Here is a 25,408-nt window from a genome sequence, read left to right on the forward strand (position 1 = left end):
ATACTCCAGGCGCAAGAGGCAAGCTACTGCACATTACACTCTGCCCGTATCTGAGGCAGGATTAGAGGAACCTGACCCAACACTAGAACATCCAGAAGCCACAAAAGAAAAAGAACCAGCCTGTGTCCTTGAATTCAGAAGGGGAGGAATATATTGAATGTAATGAGGTCGGCCAGATGGACATCTCAGAATGAGTTTCCTAAATGGGGCTTAATCTGGTCCAGTCAGGAAGCCCTGGCTGATTGATAAGAATTGGAGTGTCAGACATCCTGCTCACTCTGAAAGAGTTGGTTCAGTATCAAGGACTCTCCATTTGTAAATAAAAGGTGACTTGGTGACAGGATACCAGCTCTGTGGAGTTATTTCAGGTCCCTCTTAAAAACAAAATTTTTGATCCCTTTCACGGAGACAAATTAAAAATTCCAAGTGAAAACCAAAAGGACTGCGGATGCTGTAAATCAGAAACAAAAGAAGTTGTTGCTGGAAAAGCTCAGCAGGCCTGGCAGCATCCGTGTAGAAAAATCAGAGTTACCATTTCAGTGACCTTTCCTCAGTTCTAAACAAGTACACTTATCACATGAATGCTGCAAACTCACTAACAGTGCAGAAGCATGACAGGCCCAGCTCCTCGACAGCCTTTCTGATAATTTTGAGGATGGGTTACAGGGCCCGACACACTCATTCTGATTTTAGTTCACAGATGCTGCCAGACCTGCGAAGTTTTTCCACCAAAAATTCTGAGTGTTTTTATTAAAATCAACCATATAAGAGAAACCTTTCTGATTGGTCAGTGAACGTTTTGAGGTAATAACTTAACCATAAATAAAAGAATGCAGGGATGGGACAAAACCATTTTTTGTATTAGAAATTGCTTTAAAAATATAATACTGCAGTAGCTGTGGCAGCAAAATGCAAAACAGCTTTAAAAATAGAAATGTAAAAGAGTAAAAACCGAATAGTAAAGTCTGAAAAATTAAGTTACATTGCTGTGCTTTCTGAGAGATACTGGGCTAACTGAATACTTCCTGCAAAAGAACTGTAATGGCAGAATAAAAGGAGCACGACTTGATAATAGTGTTTTAGCTGCCCGTGTGAAAAAAAGCAGTGATTGTCAAACGTCAGAAACTTTCCATTACTTGTTACAGATTTCCCTCACCCTATTTACCACAGTAATCCTAATGTTAAATAACATTTAAAAATTAATAAATATAATTTGTTTCTTACCATCTATTGGATATTTAGTTCATTCCACAATATCTACTTATGTTCACACTAGGATTAAAGCTTGAAGTTATCTCGCAAAGGAATAAATGACTGCAAACATCGGCCTCACAGAAAAAGACAGATTCTGTTTGCAAACATTTTGGGCAAGGAAAGAAAAAAATGATTTTCATGTATTTCTATAACCAGCAAATTAGAATGCCATGATTATCTTCAAATTTCCATGTTACAGTACAGAGTTCTGACCCAGATTTATAACTACTTTTTGTTCCATTGTTGGCATTCCAGCCTTTCTTCTACTCACAAGTGTGAGCCATTGCTGATTGGAAGTCAGCATGTGTAGATGAACATTGAAGATTCAACTGGGATAAATCCAGCTGAAATCAGGAAGCTGAGAATTCAAAAAGGACTCTTATATCAAAGTAAAACATATTTAACATAGAACATAGACAGCACAGCATAGTATAGCTCCTTGATGTTGTGCCAACCTATTATCCTACTAAGATCAATCTACCCTGCATGCCCTACATTTTACTATCCTCCATGTGCCTATCCAAGAGTCACTTAAAAGTCTCTAACGTGTCTGACTCCACCACTGCCGGCAGCACATCCCACACACCCACCACTCTCTGTGTAAAGAAACTACCTCTGACATCTCCCCTATACCTTCCTCCTATCACCTTAAAATTACGTCCCCTTATAATTTAGCCACATTTGGAGTATTGTGCGCAGTTTTGGTCCCCATATCGCAGGAAGGATGTAGTGGCCTCGACCAGGTTCAGAGGAGGTTCCCGAGAATGGTTCCAGGAATGGACAGCTTAACATATGAGGTACATTTGAGGTATCTGGGACTATACTCATTGGAGTTTAGAAGGATGAGGAGGGATCTAATTAAACTTACAGAATACTGAAAGGCCTGGACGGAGTGGATGTTCGAAAGATGCTTCCATTGGTAAGAGAGATGAATTCCGGAGGGCACAGCTTTAGAGTAAAGGGAAGACCTTTTAGAATGGAGATAAGGAGAAACTACTTCAGCCAGAGAGTGGTGAATCTATGGAATTCACTACCACAGAAGGCAGTGGAGGCCAGATCATTGAGTACAGTTAAGACTGAGATAGATACGTTCTTGATTTGGGGCGGCACGGTGGCTCAGTGGTTAGCACTATAGTCTCACAGCACCAGGGACCCGGGCTCGATGCCAGCCTCAGGTGACTGTCTGTGTGGAGTTTGCACATTCTCCCAGTGTCTGCGTGGGTTTCCTCCGGGTGCTCCTGTTTCCTCCCATGGTCCAAAGATGTGCAGGCTAGGTGGATCAGCCATGCTAAATTGCCCATAGTCTTCAGGGGTGTGTGGGTTATAGAGGGATGGGTCTGGATGGGTTGCTTCAAGGGGCGGTGTGGACTTGTTGGGCCAAAGGGTCTGTTTCTGTAGGGAATCTAATCTAATCTTGATTATCAAGGGGATCAAGGGGTTAGTGGGAGAATGGGTTTGAGGAACGTATCAGCCATGATTGAATGGCAGATCAGAATCAATGGACCGAATGGCCTAATTTCTGCTTCTATGTCTTACGGTCTTATGGTAATAGTCACTTCCGTCCTGGGAAAAAGTCTCTGGCTACTCACGCTATCTATGCCTCTTGTCATCTTGTACACCTCTCTCAAGTCATCTCTCATCCTTCTTCACTCCAATGAGAAAAGCCTGAACTCTCTCAACCTTTCTTCATAAGACATGCTCTCCATTCCAGGTAGCATCTTGCTAAATCTCCTCTACACCCTCTCTAAAGCTTCCACATCTTTCTTATAATGAGGCGACAAAAACTGAACACAAAAATCCAAGTGTGGACTAACCAGAGTTTTAGAGAGCTGCAGCACAACCTAATGGCTCTTAAACTCAATTCTCCTGTCAATGAAAGCCAACACACCATATGCCTTCTTAAAAACCCTATCAACTTGGGTAGCAACTCTGTGGGAGCTATGGATATGTACCCCAAGATCCCTCTGTTCCTCCACACTTGCATTAACCCTGTAATCTACATTCAACTTGAACTTGCAAAATAAATCACTTCACACTTTTCTGGGTCGAATTCCATCTACCAGTTCTTTGCCCAGCTCTGCATCCTGTTGCAACCTACAACAGTCACGCACACTATCCACAACTCCAACAACCTTTGTGTCATTGGCAAGCTTACTAACCCACCCTCCCACTTTCTCATCCAAGTCATTTATAAAGATCACAAACAGCAGGTGTCCCAGAACAGATCCCTGCGGAACACCACGAGTCACCGAGCTCCAAGCTGAATACTTTCCATCTACCACCGCCCTCTGTCTTCTATTAGACAGCAAATTCTGTAACCAGACAGGCAAATTTCCCTGAATCTCATGCCTCCTTACTTTCTGAATGAGCCTACCATGTTGAAGCTTATCAGATGTCTTGCTAAAATCCATACACACCACATCCATTGCTCTACCTTCATCGATGTATTTTGTCACATCCTCAAAGAATTCAATAAAGCTTGTGAGGCCTGACCTACCCCTCTGAAAGCCATGCTATTTCTAATCAAACTGTGCTTTGCCAAATAATCATAAATACTATACTATTCATATTGGGATGCACCCACATCACATGGACTGCAGTGACTTATTATCACCTTCTCAAAGGAAATTAGAAATGGACAATGGACAAACTCTATGAATGATTTAAGGAAAAAAACCTCCAATGTGTCTGTCATTTTTGTTCCACTGACACAGTCATCCTCTTATTTCCACCCTCTACCCAGTTAGAAATTTTAGGTTGAAGCTCCAAACCAGGACTTGAGCACAAAATGATGGCAATGTTGAGGGAATGCTGCAATGCTGATGTACCTACTCTTGGCATTCTTTCTGAAGCCTGAATTCAATGCAAGTGCAATAAAAATGTTAGCCAGAACGTGTCCATTAAACCATTCTCAATTGCCATTTGGTTCACTAATGCCCGATACAGAAGGAAACCTGGCCTAGGATACATGTGATTCCAGTCTTCGCATTCATAAAATCACAGAATCATATGGTACAGAACAAACCCTTCAGTCTAGGCCAAGCATCATAGTTTACTCTTAACTGCCTTGTAAGCAATTTGGCATGAGCAATAAACAGTCACCTAGCCAGCAACACAAGGCCCATTTAGAAAAAGTACTGATAATATTGGCTTCCAAGAGTTACTGATGTCCACACCATCAAGAAGCTGAAATAACAAACAGTGATGCAAAAATTGACTCAGTGGCACTTAATTAAGCTCCCTGATAATGATCAGACTCAGAATCTCCAAGCTGGTAACCTCAATGTCATTACTAATCAAAGCAAAGGATGCAGAGGTACATGCTGTTAATCTTAGTTGTGTGTCACCGGTCAAGTTCAAAAAGGGGGCCACGATGATTAAGAGCCTGTAAGTTGGCAGTTAGTTGGCTGACTGTCATAAGCCAAGCTCATTATTGTGCTGAGGATACAGAATGACTTGATTTAAAATAAATTAATTTTTAAAAATATTTTCTCATTATAAGTACAGAATAGTTTTAAGCGCCCTGAAGGGAACATTATAAAGATTGACTTTAGACTTTATATTTGTTTTGCTTCTGTCGTACAGGGGTTATGCGTGTAATTTTCATCAAAAACGATTAGCTGCTCTAGGCTGGCACAGATTGAAATTCTAGCAGGTTGATAGTGGCTTGACCACTCGACCATAAATATAGCATAAAGACCCATTCATTCCTTGGCAGTTTTATTAACTGCAATACTGTTTGTTATTAGAATTGCTGTCAAAACTCATCAGAAGGAATCTCTCAAAGGAATCAGCTGAGAATACAATACTGCAAAGATAATTTTCTCTTCAAGTTGTCAAAACATTTTATTTTTAAGGGTAACTGGTGGACAACTATAGTGGACAAACAAGAGACACAAAATTCTAAAGGTGGGGGCGGAGTAGTGATATCATCGGACTATTAATCCAGACCCACAGGCTAATGTCCTCGTGACCTGGCTTCAAATCTCATTATGACAAATGATACAGCATATTTTCTCTCTCCTACTGTCTCCTTAACTCCTCAATACCTTGTACCTAAACATTTGAAACTAATTCCCTTTATAGAATTACAGGAATAAAAATAATTTACATTATAGATATTCAAATATCAAACTTCTAGTTAGATATATGTCACAACCAACTAATACACCTGACCTGACCAGAATTATAAAACTTTCAATCAATGTTTAAAACAAAACCAGTATTATGACAATAGATCAGTGCTTCAAAATATAAACACGCCTCTTTTCACTTCTAATTTCGGGCAGAAGATGGACAGAGGAGAAGGTAGGTGGAGAGGAGAGTATAGGTGGGGAGGTATGGAGGGGATAGGTCAGTCCAGGGAAGACGGACAGGTCAAGGAGGCGGGATGAGGTGGTAGGTAGGAAATGGAGGTGCAGCTTGAGGTGGGAGGAGGGGATGGGTGAGAGATGTACATACAGCCAAGAGCTTTCATTGAAAACTAAACACAAGTGAAAACTTCACTACAATTAAATGACTACTTACTTGGTTAGAATATCAATCTACTTTAAAAACAACACTAAATTTAATAGCTGAAATTAATCTAGTTATAACACTTAATTCATGAAACCAGAATGTCATTCACGCCAGCCTGGAGAATCGCTTTACAGTCTTTAAACTTTAAAACATGGCAAAGCTATCAGGAAATGACCATCCTGCCTGTATTAGTCAGCATCGACCCATTACCAGTTTAACAGTCAGCAAGACCAGACATCACCAGCTGAAAAGCCGCATACCAAATAAACTAAGCATGTATAATCTATATATCTTTGGGTACAGTATAGAGAAAATGTGTACTTAATTCAGTATTACAGGAATGGGTACAAAGAGATCTCCACAACAGACCACACATAATTTTATCAAGTGTTATATCTAGTCATGTGAAACAGCAGTGGCTGACAAGAACTCCAAATAGCTCCTTCAGCACCAGCTGTGAACAAATTATATAAAGATGCGACAGCCTCTAATAGACTCACCTTACGCAGTTTCTGATAGGGTGGGGAGGAAATTGCCATCATTTGCAATCGCTGCAAAAACATTACAACTTTCTGCAGAGGGGTTCTCACTACAGCCATCATTGTGAGTTTGCCAGTCATATAAAAGCATCTTAAAATTTGCATTATAACTAAAGAGCAAAAATCATTTCCTTGTTGTCAATGGACTTGATTTGTTACATTTGAGCATGCTCACTCTGCATCTTCCAGAGAAGCCTGAAGAAGCTTAATGTGCTCAGGGTGAGGTGAAAGGTTGCCACAGAATGGAATTAGCCAGTCACATCCAGTGCATCTGCCAAACGCCACCAAAAATTAAAGACTTACTTACTGCAGCAGCACAACCTTGTGAAACAGAATGAGAGAGAGAGGCAGGAGAAAGACATGGGGGAAAAATACAGACAGATACACACATACATCCTTGTGCGCACACACACACTACACAAAAACTTCATGCTTTGGGATAACCAATTCAACCTGTAAAAATAATCCAGTGTCACAATTATTATTTCCTGGGACAGAAAAGGGTAACAAAGAGAAAGAGAGAGAAAACAAGTTGAAATGTTTAGCCTCATTTTAAACAGCAATCTAAGTCTAAGTCTGGCATCACTGCAAAGCAGTATAATACATTTTGGAAGAAATACCTATCATACAGTAGTTGCTTCACAAAGTGAGGCAATACATCATGAACAGGCAAACCTTAAAGCAAGTATGTTTATTTTCTTCATTTAAAAAAATAACTCTATAGATCTCTGAATAGTTTAATAACTTTATTCTGTTGGTCAAACCCTGCTCAGATCCCTTAAGTTCCCACAGCATCCTACTGATTGTGTAGACTGCTAATACTTTTATTTTAAAACGAATAAATTTTAAATAATTCAAAATTAAACTAGTTTCAACAGTCAATGTAAGTTATTTGAAAATACCTCCATTTTGTTTAACACTGGGTCAAGATTCCACAGCCTAATGAAACCGATTTACAGATTATACATGGTACAAACCCACATTACTAGATTGAATAATTTTATTATTTCCTCTCTTCCTGATTCATTGAATCCGACAAACAGAAACAGATCATTTGACTGTTTACACTTATTCTTTGAAAGAACTACCCAACAATCCCTCTCTCCTGTTCTTTCACCAGGATTTCCAAAATTTCTTTTTTCCCAAATATACACCCAGTTTTCTTTGAAAATTACTCCCATATTTCACTCAGTAGTCTAATCTAGATCACAAACTTGTGGTGTGAAAAAAATCCTTTCAAATGTGTGTCCTCTGCCTCAGTATAAGAAAGTTATTTAGTCCATCAAAATCTGGAATAAAATGCTAGCCTAACAGCAAGTGCATAACCATTTGTTATAAAATCTCATCTGGTTCATTAATGTCCTTTAGAGAAGGAAATCTGCCACCTTAGCTGGTTCTTGTGTGACTCCAGACACAGAGCAATGTGGATGATTCTTAACTACCCGCAGGAATGGGCATTAGTTGTTGATATAACCAACAGTACACATAGTGAATAAAAATATTCTGGGGTTTACCAATGACTGGAAACTTAACTGACCCAGCCACAGAAACACATGCGACTACAAGAGATTGGGCATTATTCAGCAAATAACTCATCTCCCACCTCTATGCAGCAGCTACAATGCACATGTCCAGACTGTGATTGGAATACTATCACTTGTCCAAGTGCATACTTCTGTAACAACACTCAAGAAGCCCAACTCTATTCAATAAGAGCCTGCCACTTCTTCAGCATCCAAACCACCACTGGCCTACAATGGAATCCATCTACAAGATGCACTACCGTAACTTCAAGGCTCCTTCAACAGCACCTTCCAAACACATGACTTCCGCCATCTAGAAGATGACAATGATTAATCGACACAGAGGAGGGTCCATCACCTGTTAGCTCTCTCCAGGCCACAGAGCATCCTGACATGGAACTACATTGCTGTAAGTTAACTGTCACAGGGTCAGAAACTTTGAACTCATTACCACCATGGGGTGTACACTACATGGAATGCAGCATCTCCGGAATACAACTACCACCGCATTCTCAAGAACACTTAGCGATGGGTCTTTGTTAGCCTTTCCAGTGACACCACTCTCACAGGAATTTTTTTTTTAATTTGATGATTTTGAGCATGCAGAAGGGAACACAGAACAAAAATAAAAAGCAGTTGTTAATGCCCACAAATTTGTGAACATACATTATTAACAATAATTGAGCAAGGGTCTCACAAAAGTTCAGCTGGCATTTCTTAAACAGAAAAATTTAATTCATTTCACAAACACCCCAAATGGTAAGTGTGCACTGTAACTAACATCGCAGGATATGGATATGCTGGACACAGAACTGGAAGCTAATAGTTTCGGTACAAAATAAATTATGTACAAGTAATTATGATGTGGGTACCACAACAACCTGTATTTGTAGAGTAAAATCTCCCAAGGCGAAGTGTAACACAAAGATTCCATGACAATGCATATTTTCTGAGGAGAGTCAATAAAATTGCATTTGTAGGCAAACCTGGATTTAAGTGCCACAAGAGAACAACAATGCAGAAAGTAACGGAGCCGATATTATCTCAATAAACTGGACTGATATCTGCTGACCTTTAAATTTGGTTCCTCCCATCAGAAATATTAGGTCCAAAAAATAAGAAATAATTTGCATTGATAAAGTTTCTTACCATGGTACTCAGAATTACTGATGAGCAAATGAATCCCTTTCAAGTGCACCTATACAGTACTTTAGTACAATGGGTTTGAAGTACTCCTCAAAATGAAACGTATTAACATTAACAAAGCATACTTTCACCCACCCAAGCATACATTTCACTAGATTACATAGACACAACATTTCAGGTCGAGAGAGAAAGCTATTAAACTGACACTCCGACGCTATGGCTGAATGTTTCATTTAGCCAGGAGTGATAAGCACCTTGTGTGTCCTGGATGTCAAATTGGAGCTACCAATCATTATATCATTCAATACCAGCTGACTCTAGAGCTAATTAATGACTCACTATATCAATCCAGCAGCCATGAAGTTGATCTCTGTGGAGTCAATAGAAATACTGATTGGGTCTATAATGGTTTCAGATGATTATTTGTCCTGAAACCTAATACTTGATTTAGTGCAAAGCGCTCTCCAGCCTTTTAAAGGCACTAAGATAATGAGACAGGACATGATAGCAGACTACTCTGTACAGACCTGCAGAACTCCCCTGCTAAAAGAATACAGCAGTCTGGTGAAAGGTTATCTCAAAATGACCTGAACCGTCATGCCTGGCTCTCTCTCCATAAATGCTGACTGGCCTGCTGAGCTTTACCAACAGTTTCTGTTTTTCCCAAATTTCCAGCATCTATAGTATGTGAGTTTGCTCGCTGAGCTGGAAGGTTAGTTTTCAGACGTTTCGTCACCATTCTAGGTAACATCATCAGTGAGCCTCCGACGAAGCGCTGGTATTATGTCCCACTTTCTATTTATCTGGTTAGGTTAGAAAACTAACCTTCCAGCTCAGCGAGCAAACTCACATCCAGAACCTCAACCTGAGCTACAAATCTTCTCAAAACTCGCTATTTTATAGTATTTCACTTTTGTGCATAAAGCAGGGTTGTCTACCTTACTCCCTTACCAGTCAAAGAAGTGTACAATAGCATTGATAATTTACAGTCAAAACTATACAGGTCAAACAGTGAGAAAAATAAGCATTAATTGCTTAATGCATGCTGGCTACATTGTACATATCAGGGACCATCATCACGTGAACTAATCAATAAAGCTGTCAGAATGCTAACAGCTATTTAAATGTCAGCAATGTGCAGTTATCAGTTTAATGCATACACATAAAAATGACTCAGGCTTAAAGATGCAGAAGGCAATCTTTGTATGAAGACCAACTGCCATTAATCCTAAAGCTGGCAACTGCCAACAAATTTCACTCTAGCTATCCAATACACTTGGTAAGTCATGTAAAATGAAAGGTCATCTCTATCCATGGATCATTCACAATGTATTAATTACTTCCCAGATTTGTATGCCTGTTCAGTACAACCTTGCTATCTAAAAGGTCATTGGTGCACTTATCTTGACTTGAATGTCAAATATCATGGAAGGACATCCTCCTGTTTTCAACTGAAAAAAAAATTACTTTTAAATCATACGTATTTACACCAAGTTCATGAACAAATAATATGCAGTGTCTCAGGAAAAGGAAAAATCCGTTACATCTTTTGAGTTTATTAGTCCTGCTTTAAATCCTGCATTTCTGAGCATTCATTCAACCAGTGATGTGTTTCCCATTATCTCGTTACAGTACTTGCACAATACTATTAGCTTTGGCCATGAAATATAACATATTAAACAGTGCACGGAATCATTTTGAATCTTTCCCACTTAACTGCTGATATACAACCTGCTCGTGTACAAAAACTAGACATTCTCATCCATGATTCATCACAAGTGCTAGTGATGCTGAGTGTATAATCAGACTCGTCAGCTGGTTCAGCGTCTGCTGGCCTTTGAGTGAACCGATAGAGCTTTCAATGTCACTCCAAAGATATGATGTGGAAGCTATCCATGTCAAATTAAGAGTGGACCCAAACATATCAAGTATGAATACAGACCACGCGTGGAAGATTTCACCTTGTGCAGCTGCAGCATACGCTTAAAATTGAGAGTGCTGGAATCTACTCAACTAAAATATAGTAATGGACTGCAATCAAGAAGAAATCCATAAGATCTGGGTCAGATGCATGCATGTGTGTCTGTAGAAACTTTGCAGCAGCCTCCAGGAGTCCATGAGGAGGCCTGGTTCAACTGGGTGGTTGATATGTTTCTGAATATTATGCGATACCTTTCATGAGCAGGGCTGGAACTTTAAACATGATCAGAAAATATGAAACTGACAAGATAACCACAGTATTTCTACACACTGCATCAACAAGAAAATCCAAAATCTACAGCTGTGAAGAATGCTTGTTCTTTTACAGTCATACGGTCATACAGCACAGACACAAACCCTTCAGTCCAACCAGTCTATGTCAAACATTATTCCAAACTAAACTTGTCCCATCTGCCCACTCCTGGCCTATATCCCTCCAAACCTTTACTATTCATGTGCTTTTCCAAATTTCTTTTAAATACTGCAATTATACCCACATCCACCACTTCCTCAGGAAGCTTATTCCACACGCGAACCACCTCTGTGTAAAAAATTTGCCACACATCCTTTTTAAATCTCTCTCCTCTCACCTTAAAGATGTACCCCCAAGTCGTGAAATCCCCCATCCTACAGAAAAGACAACTACCATTAACTCTATATCTCTCATTATTTTAAAAAATTGATTCAATTTATTCTGACATGAATCCATATGTTGCTTCACAAATAGGATTCATCCACTGTTAAGCACTGTGAGATCCCAGCACATTACATGTCTTTTTCCTCTATTTGCACATATTGGACAAGAGTAAAGGAAGATGACGAGAATACTGATATGAATACATCATTGCTGGTTAGGTGGGTCATTTCTAGGGTTGGAAGTGGCTGTTTAATTCAGTACCTCTGATATATTCAGCCAGGAAGCATTTAATTAATGATTAGATGCCATTCTGATACAATTGGAGTTCGATTCAAGTACTACAGTTTGGTTTGTGGCTCAATTACCAATGAACTGGAAGAGCCAAAACCCAAGCATGGCATGACCTGAAACCATCACATGTGGTTCGTGCCAGGTATTATGGTCATATTATCAGATTTATTCTGCAAAAGGAATATATAATCTCAGAATTGCTATGGCACAGAAGGAGGTCAATCAGCCTATTATATCTTCGCAAGCATTTCATTTAGTGCTATTTTGCTCCCTTTTCCCTGTAACTTTGCACATTTTCCCTTTACAAATAATCGTTTAATTTATTCTTGATTGCCTCAATTGAGCCTGCCTGCAATTGTTCACCGGCATTACATCCCAAAAGTTTTTGCACAAACCATATTTGCTCTTTGTATGAATTACTTTAAATCTGTGCCATTTTACTCTTGATCATTTCACCATCAAGAATGTTTTTTCCCCATCTACTCTGTCCTAACATTTCACCACTTTGAATACCTTCATCAGATTTCCTCTGGGCATTCTCATCTCAAAGGAAAACAATTTCAACTTCTCCAATCCAACTTAATGATTGAAATTTGTCATCTGTGGAATCATTCTTGTAAATATCTTCCGCACTTTCTCCTAAGACTTTGCATCCCTCTAAAAGTCCAGAACTGGAGAAGACAGTTGATCATCATCTATATGCAAAAAGTGCCTCAGATCGTTGGTTTGAAATGGACTGGACAGTGGGCACAATGCGCACAAAGATAACAGATGGCAAAGTACTTGTTCCACTGCTATCCAGGGGGAGTCTGAGAGATGTCTGAAACTGTGTACCTCAGGCAGTCTGGCTCCTTGCCTTTAGTCAATGGTTTTTTCTGGTTTTCCAAACAAATATGAATCCTCTGTTTACTACGTCATTAAATGCAAGTCAGGAATTGCTACATTATAGGTGACAGAATGGGATGTTTGTTCGAAAACATTATCTCCAAAGAGGACATTGAGACATGCAGTTCTTTGCGTATTTCTAAAAGATGTAAAACTAAACTTTGAGGTGTTTCGGCAGTTTGAGGCAAAAGGATCTGAGATATTGAGAAGTGTGAAATTTTTGTGCGTAGGTGTCTAAACTGTTAGTACTTGATTTCTTGTAAATTGCTCTACTATCAACACGGAACAAAGGGACGAGAGAGTGAGAACCCTGTCATGAATGCTTAATATTTCTCTTACACTGTAACTCACATAATTCATGGCTGATTACTACTTCCACCCTGCACGACATACAATAAAACTCACACAAAGGCGCCATAAATATACAGCAATTGAGTTTTTACGATGTTTTACAATAAAATTTAATGCTTTCTAGAGCAATAAATAATAGCGTATCAAACAGGTGTAACTTAAAATCCAGCATGGAGATTAATTTTGTGAAGGGTCTCAATATAAGTGGTAAACTTCAAACTTCAAAGGATGTTCTAGTAGAAAGCAGTGGATTAAGGACATCATCATAATTTTTATTTGGTCACTTGTAATCTATTACTTATTATTTTCAATGTCCAAATGCCTCAATTTCACTAAAACATAACATTACACGATGGACGTTGGAAGTCTGAAATAAAGACAGGATTTCCTTTGCCCTCTCTTATTCCGTCATACCAGCCTCCAAATGTAACAGATTATCCTCTACCATTTCCACTACCAAACACATCTGCCCGCCTTCTCCTCTTTTAGCATTTTGAAAGAACTATTCTCTCTATCATACCACAGTCAAATCCTCTAACTTTTCTCCACCTCCTGGGCTCAAACATTCCTTCCTTGAGCAACTACAATTTACTTGCACCTTTTTCAGGTTAACATACTGGATTTGCTGCTCACATGGGGTCTCTATAAGCCCATTAAATAGAGGAGCAGAGTTAGGCCATTCAGCCCATCCAGTCTGCCCTGTCATTCAATCACAGATGATATGTTTCTCAACTCCATTCTCCTACCTTCTTCTTATAACCCTTGATCACGTTGCTAATCAAGAACCAAGATATCTCTGTCTTAAATCAATTCAATGACTTGGCCTCTGCAGCCTTCTGTGGCAATGGGTTCCAGAGATTTACCAGCCTCTGGCTGAAGAAATTCCTCATCTCAGTTCTAAAGGGTCGTCCTTTCACTCTGAAAGGCTCAAATCCTAGTCTCTCCTACTAGCAGAAACAGCTTCTCCACAGCTGCTCAATCCAGAACTCTCAGTATTCTGAGAGTTTCAATTAGATCACCCCCTCATCATTCTCAACTCCATCAAATATAGATCCAGAGTTCTCAACTGCTCTTCATATGACAAGTCCTCCATCCTGAATCATTCATGTAAACCTCCGTGGACTTCCTCCAAGGCCAGTTCATCCTTCCTTAGATATGAAGAACAAAACTGCTCAGAACATTCCAAATGCTAAATCGTGGCAGAACAATTGCAGATTGGGTGATTTACAGAAATTCTCTGTTCAATCTGCAGCATGGCCCTGAGGTTTCTTTATTTATCAACACATTCTCAGCCCTGGTCTCACATCAATCTGTCATTGTCCACTTTGACAGTTCCAGCAAAGCTCAGTATAAGCTTCAGGAACACATCTCAACTTTCAATAACTCAACATGGGTTTCAACAGTTTCAGATTATAACTACTGCTTCCACTTTTTCAAACAACAAGCGCTGAATAGGATTCTGCTTTCTCATTTACCAAACTTTTGATTCTTCATTTGTCCCATTATTATGCCTTTTTGTTTTGCGTCCTCATTGTTCACCATTTAATCATTCCTGCCTTCCACCCTAACACACGCTTTCTTTTTGGTTCTTCGATTCCCTCATTCCCTGCCTTCGTCCTTGTTTAAATCCTGTCACATTTCTAAAATATTCAAGGTCTGATGACAGAAACAAAAGCAAAGTTGCTGGAAAAGCTCAGCAGGTCTGGCAGCATCTGTTAAGAAAAAAATCAGAGTTAACATTTAGGGTCCAGTGACCCTTCCTCAGGCCTGAGTAAGGGTCTCCGAAACCGAATCGTTAACATTGATCTTTATTTACAGATGCTGCCAGACTGCTGAACATTTTCAGCAACTTCTCTTTTTGTTTCTGAGTATGCTAGTCAAGTTAACTGGCTCAGATAGATATGAAACCATCTGGCTCCTCCAGCTGATGAACACAAGTATTAGAACATAGAACAGCACAGAACAGGCCCTTCAGCCCACGATGTTGTGCCGACCATTGATCCTCATGTATGCACCCTCAAATTTCTGTGACCATATGCACGTCCAGCAGTCTCTTAAATGACCCCAATGACCTTGCTTCCACAACTGCTGCTGGCAACGCATTCCATGCTCTCAACTCTCTGTGTAAAGAACCCGCCTCTGACATCCCCTCTATACTTTCCTCCAACCAGCTTAAAACTATGACCCCTCGTGTTAGCCTTTTCTGCCCTGGGAAAGAGTCTCTGGCTATCAACTCTATCTATGCCTCTCATTATCTTGTATACCTCAATTAGGTCCCCTCTCCTCCTCCTTTTCTCCAATGAAAAAAGTCCAAGCTCAGTCAACCTCTCTTCATAAGATAAGCCCTCCAGTCCAGGCAGCATCCTGGTAAACCTCCTCTGAATGCTCTCCAAAGCATCCACATCTTTCCTATAATACGGCGACAAGAACTGGGCGCATTATTCCAAGTGCGGTCTAACCAAAGTTTTATAGAGCTGCAACAAGATCTCACGACTCTTAAACTCAATCCCCCTGTTAATGAAAGCCAAAACACCATATGCTTTCTTAACAACCCCGTCCACTTGGGTGGCCATTTTAAGGGATCTATGTATCTGCACACCAAGATCCCTCTGTTCCTACACACTGCCAAGAATCCTATCCTTAATCCTGTACTCAGCTTTCAAATTCGACCTTCCAAAATGCATCACCTCGCATTTATCCAGGTTGAACTCCACCTGCCACCTCTCAGCCCATCTCTGCATCCTGTCAATGTCCCGCTGCAGCCTACAACAGCCCTCTATACTGTCAACGACACCTCCAACCTTCGTGTCATCTGCAAACTTGCTGACCCATCCTTCAATCCCCTCATCCAAGTCATTAATAAAAATTACAAACAGTAGAGGCCCAAGGACAGAGCCCTGTGGAACACCACTCACCACTGACTTCCAGGCAGAATATTTTCCTTCTACTACCACTCGCTGCCTTCTGTTGGCCAGCCAATTCTGTATCCAGACAGCTAAGATCCCCTGCATCCCATTCCTCCTGACCTTCTGAATGAGCCTACCATGGGGAATCTTATCAAATGCCTTGCTGAAGTCCATATACATCACATCCACAGCTCGACCCTCATCATCTTTTCTAGTCACATCCTCAAAGAACTCGATAAGGTTTGTGAGGCATGACCTGCCCCTCACAAAGCCGTGTCGACTGTATTTGATCAAGCCATGCTCGTCCAGATGGTCATAAATCCTATCCCTCAGAATCCTTTCTAACACCTTGCAGACGACAGACGCGAGACGTGAGACGTGAGACTTACTGGTCTGTAATTGCCGGGGATTTCCCTATTTCCTTTCTTGAAGAGAGGAATTACATTTGCCTCCCTCCAGTCCTCAGGTACGACTCCAGTGGAGAGCGAGGATGCAAAGATCCCCACAAGTGGCGAAGCAATTGCATTTCTCGTTTCCCAAAGCAGTCGAGGACAAGTCTGTTGTGTGTTATGAGGAAAAGGCAGTTTAACTAGTTTTAGTCACGTATATTTAAAGGATATTAATAGATACAAATATTTTCTCTGTTGAAAGCTGTCCTTCTTATTTATACAGAGTTTACACCATTTACAAATACTACACACTAATTCCTTGATGCAATGAGTTGAAATCGGTCACTTGAACACTTCTGCAAATTTCCTACACTGGTAAGTGATCTCATGCAGATTATAAAACATAACATTACTGCACTGAATTAGATTAGATTAGATTAGATTCCCTACAATGTGGGAACAGGCCCTTCGGCCCAACAAGTCCACACCGCCCGTTGCAGCATCCCATCCAGACCCATCCCCCTATAACCCACACACCCATAAACAATATGGGCAATTTAGCATGGCCGATCCACCTAGCCCACACATCTTTGGACGATGGGAGGAAACCGGAGCACCCAGAGGAAACCCACGCAGACACGAGGAGAATGTGCAAACTCCACACAGACAGTTACCAGAGGCTGGAATCGAACCCGGGTCCCTGGCGCTGTGAGGCTGCAGTGCTAACCACTGAGCCACCGGGCCGCCCACTCCCAGGTTCCATTCTTAAATGCCAAAAGTTTAATTTCCTCCAAAATGTACGCTTGCTACACCTAACTAGTTTAGTGATAATTGAATTAATGCAGCAGACTAATCATATATCTGAGATGCTTGACCCCCATCTCTCAAGGGTCATGCTGTTATATTTTGGAACAGCAGCCAAACATACTAGGTGGGCAAAAAGAACATGAACCAATCAGACGTATCTCTCAAGTGTTTTCAGAGGTCTCCTAACATGGTTTCCAAAGAATTAACTAAATTTAATCAACCCAGATGAAGTTAATATCTGTAAAATCAGCCAGAAGATTAAAGTCAGAACCAAAAGCATACACATTCCAGTATTACTGAAAAGGCTGCCACAGATAATCAAATAAACCGCTCATTATCTCATAGTGTACTTACCTGCAATCGGTGTTTGAGTTCGTTCACCTCAGCACTATCCTGCAGAAAGTCTTCTTTATCAGCTACATTAGCCAGGGTATCAACTGCACTTTCAGTATCCTGCAACCAGCTGAGACATGCCTCCAACTCCTGCAGCAAGTTCTGTAGCTGCTTCAGTTCATTCTCCAGCCTTTCAACTCTCTCACTGGCTCTGAGGGAAGCAACAAGGACAAACACAGAACATCAGAACAAATGGCATGACACTGACTGCAGAACAGGCGCAAAACAGAGAAATCATAAAAATATTAAAATTCTCATTGAGAATCTGCAAGTTTAAATAATAATTAGAATTTCAAGCACCTTTGACTTATGACAGAAACTATCACTAATTTTTTTCATACCAGCTGGAATTAAATATCAGTTTTGTCACTGGGTGCACGTATATATTAAATCCCATGTCACTTAGACTTGCCGCCATGTTTCTTACTCTGCCAGTTCTTAACCAGACCTGTTCACTGTAATTCTACCAGTTATGCAACATACAATTCGACAATCTCTACTCCAATCTTTCTAACTGGAACCAACAATTCCCAATTCTGGGAATTACAGACCAGTCAGTCTTACTTCTGTGGTGGGCCAATTATTGGAGAGGATTTTGACAGATAGTATTTATGATTATTTGGAAAAGCACAGTTTGATTAGAAATAGTCAGCCTGGCTTGGAGAAGGGCAGGTCATGTCTCACAAGCTTCACTGAATTCTTTGAGGATGTGACAAAACACATCGATGAAGGTAGAGCAGTGGATGTGGTGCATATGGAAGTTCGCAAGACATTTCATAAGGCTCCACATGGTGAGCTCATTCAGAAAATAAGGAAAGCATGCAACTGACTGTCTGGTTACAGAATTCGCTGTCTAATAGAAGATAGAGGGTGGTGGTAGATGGAAAGTATTCAGCTTGGAGCTCAGTGACGAGTGGTGTTCCGCAGGGATCTGTTCTGGGACACCTGCTGTTTGTGATCTTTATAAATGACTTGGAAGAGGAAATGGAAGGGTGGGTTACTAAGTTTGCCAATGACACAAAGATTGTGGACAGCGTAGGTTGCAACGGGACATTACCAGGATGCAGAGCTGGGCAAAGAATTGGCAGACAGAATTCAAACCAGAAAAGTGCAAAGTGATTCATTTTGGAAGGTCGAATTGAATGCAGAATACAGGGTTAATAGCAGTATGGAGGAACAGAGGGATCTTGGGGTCCACATCCATAGATCCCTCGAAGTTGGCACCCAAGGTGATAAGGCTGTTAAGAAGGCCACTGCTGTAATGGCTTCCGTTGGTGGGAGGATTGAGTTTAAGAGCCGTGAAATTATGCTGCAGCTCTATAAAACCCTAGTTAGTCCACACTTGGAATGCTGTGTTCAATTCTGGTCGCCTCATTATGGGAAGAATGTGGAAGCTTTAGAGATGGTGCAGAGGAGATTAGATTAGATTAGATTAGATTAGATTAGATTAGATTAGATTAGATTAGATTAGATTAGATTAGATTAGATTAGATTAGATTAGATTAGATTAGATTCCCTACAGTGTAGAAACAGGCCCTTCAGTCCAACAAGTCCACACCGCCCCTTGGAGCATCCCAGCCAGACCCATCCCCATCCCCCTATAACCCCCTCACCCCTGAACAGGACAGGCAATTTAGCATGGCCGATCCACCTAGCCTGCACATCTTTGGACTGTGGGAGGAAACAGGAGCACCCAGAGGAAACCCACACAAACACAGGGAGAATGTGCAAACTCCACATAGACAGTTACCCGAGGCTGGAATCGAACCTGGGTCCCTGGCGCTGTGACACAGCAGTGCTAACCACTGAGCCACCGTGCTGCAGGATGCTGCCTGGAATGGAGGGCATATGTTATAAGGAAAGGTTGAGGGAGGTTTCTCATTGGAGCGAAGTAGGATTAGAGGTGACTTGAGAGAGATGTACAAGATGATGAAAGGCATAGGTAGAGTTTCATAGAGTCATAGAGATATTCAGCATGGAAACAGACCCTTTGGTCCAACACGTCCATGTCGACCAGATATCCTAAATAAATCTAGTACATTACAGCATTTGGCCTAAATCTCTCTCGATCCTTCCTACTCATATACCCATCCAGATGCCTTTTAAATGTTGTAAGTGTACCAGCCTCCACCACTTCCCCGGCAGCTCACTCCTCACAGGCACCACCCTCTGCATGAAAAGCCGTCCCCCCAAGGTCGACCAGAAACTTTTAACCAAGTGAAAATGACTATTATGAGGGGGTGTAATTTTACGGTGATTGGAGGAAATTACAGGGGAGATGTCACAGGCAGGTTCTTTAGACAGAGAGTGACGGGTGCGTGGAATTCACTGCCAGTGGTGGTAGTAGAGTCATCATTAGGCACATTTAATCCTGGATAGGCACATGGATGACAGTAAAATGCAGGGTAGTTTGTTCTTAGAGTTGGGTAATAGGTCAGCACAACATCATGGGCCAACGGGCCTGTATTGTGCTGTACAGTTCTATGTTCAAACCACTGACCTCCTAAGTAACATGCATGTAGCAAGGCAATCACCATTTCCAAGAAACAGGAACCTACTCATCTCATCTTGATATCCAGCACTATTGTGTAAGAAGTGGATAACTAAAATCAAAACACCCAGAAAGGAGCACTTCACCCTATATAATCTCTTTAAAGCAGTGTGAAAAGTGGTGTAAACTGCTTTCCCACTTGTAGTGGTTAAATACAATAAACCCTGATACTCACCGTACAATCAACAAATAATAATTTATTTCTCTAACAGTGAACTAACATAAATTATTAACAAACCAAGTAAGTGCCTAACTATTAACTATTCCCGAATAAAATAAGATTCTACTGGTATGCTGTTCCAATGAATACAAGCCCCACTTCCATAAATAAAATGTTTTTAAAAATTTAGTCTCCTGAAATTACAGACAGATTAAGCATCTTCCAGAATGTTTTGTGCCTTCTCCGTCCAGTATGCTGTCAGGAACGGCTTCTCCATCGAATTCTTATGTCAGGAATATTAATTAGTTGTGCTGTAGGATTTAGATAGTACTTTCCCCAAAAATTAGAGAACTCTTCGAGAGCGAGCGATTCTCTCGAGAGCTAAGAGCTGTTAACTCTTGCAGATGGCAGTTCGCTCTCCTGATTTTCCGACTGCTCTTTCCTTTAATACCTTTGATAACATATCAATTTCTTACAACAGGACTGGTCCTGTGTTGTCAAAACCAGCAGATTTAAAGTTAACTGGTTTTTCGTCTCTCAGTGCCTGAATCAAATTGATTGGCTGAATCAAAATTTGTCTTGATAACAAAACAAGACTGGTGCTTGGCCTGCTAATTGTACAGTTTTTTGATACAAATGTTTCAATTCAAGTGCTTTCCCTGCACCTGAAAAAACACAAGTTGCTCTCCAATATCCTTTTTAAATTTCTAAACATAGAAAAAGTACATCATCTTTTAAAGGGACCACACACTGCAGGTCCCCCTTAACATTTTACAAAGACCAAATTCTAACTTCCTCCCTCCAAGTCAATAAGCACGCTACCCAACTTCGTAATATCACACCCCCTTAAGAAAAAAAAAATCATTATTAAAAGATGGCTTCATTTTTATTGCCTAAAACCTAACTCCCTAATATTACTAGATCCATATCTCATTAATCTGGAGTTACCCATTTCATATTAACGCTTTTTCAATTTAACACTGAACACTAACGTTTCTATCCACTATAAATATTTCTTTTAAATCTGCGATAATGCATTGCGATAATATTTTCACAACCCACAACACGTACAATCTGTAAATTAATGCCTGTAACATGAGAGCACAACAAAATAGTCTGGTGTTCTTGTCCTTAGATCTTTCTTGAAATGTCAAAGGATTGTGATCAGTATACACAATAATCTCTGATACATTGTTGACAATGTAAATATTAAAATGTTGTAAGGCCATTACCAAACTCAATAACTTATTTAATGGTTGAATATTTTTCTGGTGGATATCGAGTCTTTCCTAAAAAACACAATTCACCTTTCAATTCCACAATCATCCTCCTGTAACACAGTTCCAACATCTATATTGCATGCGTCTTTAGCGACTTGAAAGGATTTCAAGAAGTTTGGTGTAGCTAAAACTGGAGGGGTGGTTAATAGGGCTTTTAAATTCTCAAGTGCCTCCTGGCATTGTTCTGTCGACTGAAATTTCATGTTTTTTTTAACATATCTGTCAGTGGTACCACGACTCTACTAAAGTTTGGTACAAATTTATTGTAGACCCCACTCAGTCCTAAAAATCGTCTCACTTCCTTCTTTGAGGAGGGTCTCAGAAATTCCTCAATAGTCTTTGTCTTCACGTTCCTCGGTGTCATCCGTCCATGTCTGATGTTATGCCCTAAGAATGTTACTTCCACCTTTGCAAATTCTGTTTTTGCCAAGTTTATGACCAACTTGGCCTTCCATTGCCTCTCACAGAGCTCTGCCAAATGATCTAAGTGATCTTTCCACAAATGGCTAAAGAACACTAAGTCATTCATGTAGACAGCACAATTAATCAGTCCTGCAACAACTCTGTTTACAAGTTTCTGGAAAGTGGCTGGTAGTTCTTTATTCCAAAGGGAATTACTTTAAATAAATATAGCCCATTTGGAGTTACAAAAGCAGAAATATCTTTCATTCTCTCCAATAAAGGTACTTGCCAGTAAGCATGAAATAAGTCCAATTGTTTGATGTAAGTGGTTTGTCCTACTTTTTCCACATAGTCCCCCAGACTTGGAACTGGAATGTTTACTCACGGAACTGACCTTCCGATAATCCATGCAGAATCATCAGATGGTGAGTTCCATCAGATCTGAGGACCAACATGATCAGCGAGGTTCTCGGAAACATTGCTTCCACTACCTTTTGAGACTGCGCTGCTTTGACATATCTTTATGCAATGCAGTTCAATAAAAATGTTTCTGTACCTTAGCCTGAGTCTTCCTCACACCTAGATGACCTCCAACAGGTAATCTGTCTGCTTCCCACCATAATTCCTGTCTACATTCTACCGGCAACACAATCTGGTGAACTTCCGCCCATTTCTCATCTGCACTCTCTGATGAAGAGTCTAGGCCCGAAACGTCAGCTTTTGTGCTCCTAAGATGCTGCTTGGCCTGCTACGCGCATCCATCTCCATACTTTGTTATCTCATTTGCACTAACTGGCCAAGGTCTCCATTTCTGCCTTAAGATTTTATCCTTAAGGTAATAACATTCTGGAATACACACTGATTCCTTTTCAGTATGGGCTTTATGACATAAATCCTTTATCATCTCAGCTTTTTGATGTAACTCCATTAATCTTTCAAAACTAAACACCTCTGCCTATACCTACTTAGGTTTATCCTTTACCATCTCAAACACTGTGTAAACAAACTGGACCTCAACTCCTTCAACTTTCTGTTTTGTTTACCCTTCTTGTTTTAACCTACGGCTATATGATCTTGTCACCGCAGTCTGGAAAAAGACTTCCCCAATCTTAACTGGACTTTCTGGCTTCATCTTACACGGGGAACACATTCTCTGTCCATTTAATCCACAGATTACTATTCTCTTCAGGTAATATTTCAGAAGATTTTCATCTCTTACTGTTAGAGACTGACCGACTCCCATATCTTTCAATATTTTAACTTCTTGATCAACTCCCCTCGTTATACCTGAGGAAACTTTACCCGAATGCCCTCAACTGCATCGCTTGCATTTCCCACACCTCAGCCCTCACACCCCCTCCCCACAATAACAACAAAGACAAAATTCCCCTTGTCATACAATAGAGTCATAGAATCCCCACAGTGTGGAAACAGGCCCTTCAGCCCTACAAGTCAATACTGACCCATCTCCCTATAACCCACCTAACCTACACATCTCTGAACACTAAGCCAATTTAGCATGGCCAATCCACCTAACCTGCATCTTTGGACTGTGGGAGGAAACCAGAGCACCCGGAGGAAACCTACACAGACATGGGGAGAATCTGCAAACTCCACACTGACTGTCGCCCGAGGGTGAAATTGAACCCAGGTCCCTAGCGCTGTGAGGCTGCAGTGCTAACCACTGAGCCTCCGTGCCGTCCTCACATATCACCCCATCATCTCTTGATTCAACACATCGTTCTCCACCACTTCCATCACCTGCAATCTGACCCCACTAACAAGTATATATTTCCCTCCCCACCCTTATTTGCCTCCTAGAGGGACCACTCTCCAAACTCCCCACTACCCCACAACCCCGGCACCTCTCCCTGCAACCACAAGAAGTGCTACACCTGCCCCTGCACCTCCCCCCTCACCTCAATCCCAGGCCCCAAGAATACCTTCCACATTAAACAGGTGTTTACCTGCACATGTTTACCTGTATCCACTGTTCCTGCTGTGGCCTCCTCTACAATCCGGGAAACCGTGGAGGCTTGGAGACTGCTTTATGAACCTACGCTCGGTCCATGACAAGCGACAGCACCTCCCAGTCACGAGCCATTTCAACTCTCCTCCCACGTTTTGGATGACATGCCCACCCCGGGCCGCCTCCACTGCCACAACAACACCACACAAAGGCTGGAGGAACAGCACCTCATATTCTGCCTGGAAACCCTGAAGCCCAATGTTCTCAATGTGGACCTTACAAGCTTCAAAATCTCCCACTACCGACCTCATCCCAAGACCAGCCCATCTCATGCCCACCTCCTTGACTTGTCCGTCTTCCCTCCCAACTATCCGTTGCTCCCACCTCACTGACCAAACCACATCCCAACTCCCTACCTACATTCACCTGTACTGGCTACATCCCACCTCCTTGACCTGTCCATCATCTCTCCACTTATCTGCTCCTCTATCCACCTTCTATCATCACCTCCCCCTCTCTCTATTTATTTCAGAGGCCCCTTTCCCTCTACCATTTCTGAAGAAGAGTCCAGACTCAAAATGTCAGCTTTCCTGCTCCTCTGATACTGCCTGGCCTGCTCTGTTCATCCAGCTCAACACCTTGTTATCACAGACTCCAGCATCGGCAGTTCCTAACTCTTTGAAAAGACTGGGCGCTATCTTACTATCCAGCCCGTTACAATGCTTTGTACCCTCCTGCAGCTCCTCAACTTCTTTTGGGATTTCCTTCACTACCTCAACTAATCCCACTGGTTTAAATTCTTTTACCATATCCTTTTCTCCCAGTGCCTCTCTTAAACCACTGGCACTGTGACACTGTGTGTTCCACCTTATTGTAGTGAATACACCTGAGGTCTTTCACCTCCTTTTCAGCTTCTTGGGTTTCTGTCTTCACATATGAAAAGCTGCCCCCAATGTGATCTACCTTTTGTTTTTCACTGAAAGATCTCCCTCTTTCCCAATTTCTATCTTTCATTGAATGAAATTGCTGTCAGAAGCTAGATTTCGATTTCTGCACTAAAGAGTTTTCATCTATCATTTCAGCAGCTCTTCTTGCTGTTCTAAACTTTTGTTCCTCAACATGAGTTCTGACCATTTCTGGAAGTGAGTTTGTAAACTCTTCCAGCAAAATAATATCTCTAAGACCCTCATATGCCTTTCCTATCTTTAATCTATCTCAGCCATTTATCGAAGTTGCTCCATTTAATTTTTTCAAATGCAATACAAGTCTGGCCCGGTTCCTTTCTTGCATTTCTGAACCATTGCCTATATGTTTCTGAAACCAATTCTCTGATATACTTAAATGCCTGGCTAACTCCGTTACAATTTCAGCTTGCTTCTTATCCCTAAGCCTGATTCTAGCCTGTCTGCTAATTCTAAAAGTGCCCC

At 41.0% G+C, this 25,408-nt stretch overlaps 1 protein-coding gene across 14 annotated transcripts in view; it reads right to left on the minus strand.

Moving 5' to 3' along the window:
• The window catches only part of LOC125454807 (utrophin), a 572,019-nt gene that overhangs the window by 239,462 nt on the left and 307,149 nt on the right, over nucleotides 1-25,408 (minus strand). For all 14 annotated transcript variants that reach the window (XR_009446113.1, XR_009446114.1, XM_059648282.1 and 11 more), the window contains one exon: nucleotides 17,581-17,770. Coding sequence is in view for 12 of the 14 variants with exons in the window: in XM_059648282.1 (XP_059504265.1) it covers nucleotides 17,581-17,770 (190 nt within the window). In the remaining 2 variants the exon portion in view is untranslated. The remainder of the gene's footprint in view (nucleotides 1-17,580; nucleotides 17,771-25,408) is intronic.

This window comes from Stegostoma tigrinum, chromosome 9 (genome assembly GCF_030684315.1).
Source record: "Stegostoma tigrinum isolate sSteTig4 chromosome 9, sSteTig4.hap1, whole genome shotgun sequence".
Taxonomy (NCBI): Eukaryota; Metazoa; Chordata; class Chondrichthyes; order Orectolobiformes; family Stegostomatidae; genus Stegostoma; species Stegostoma tigrinum.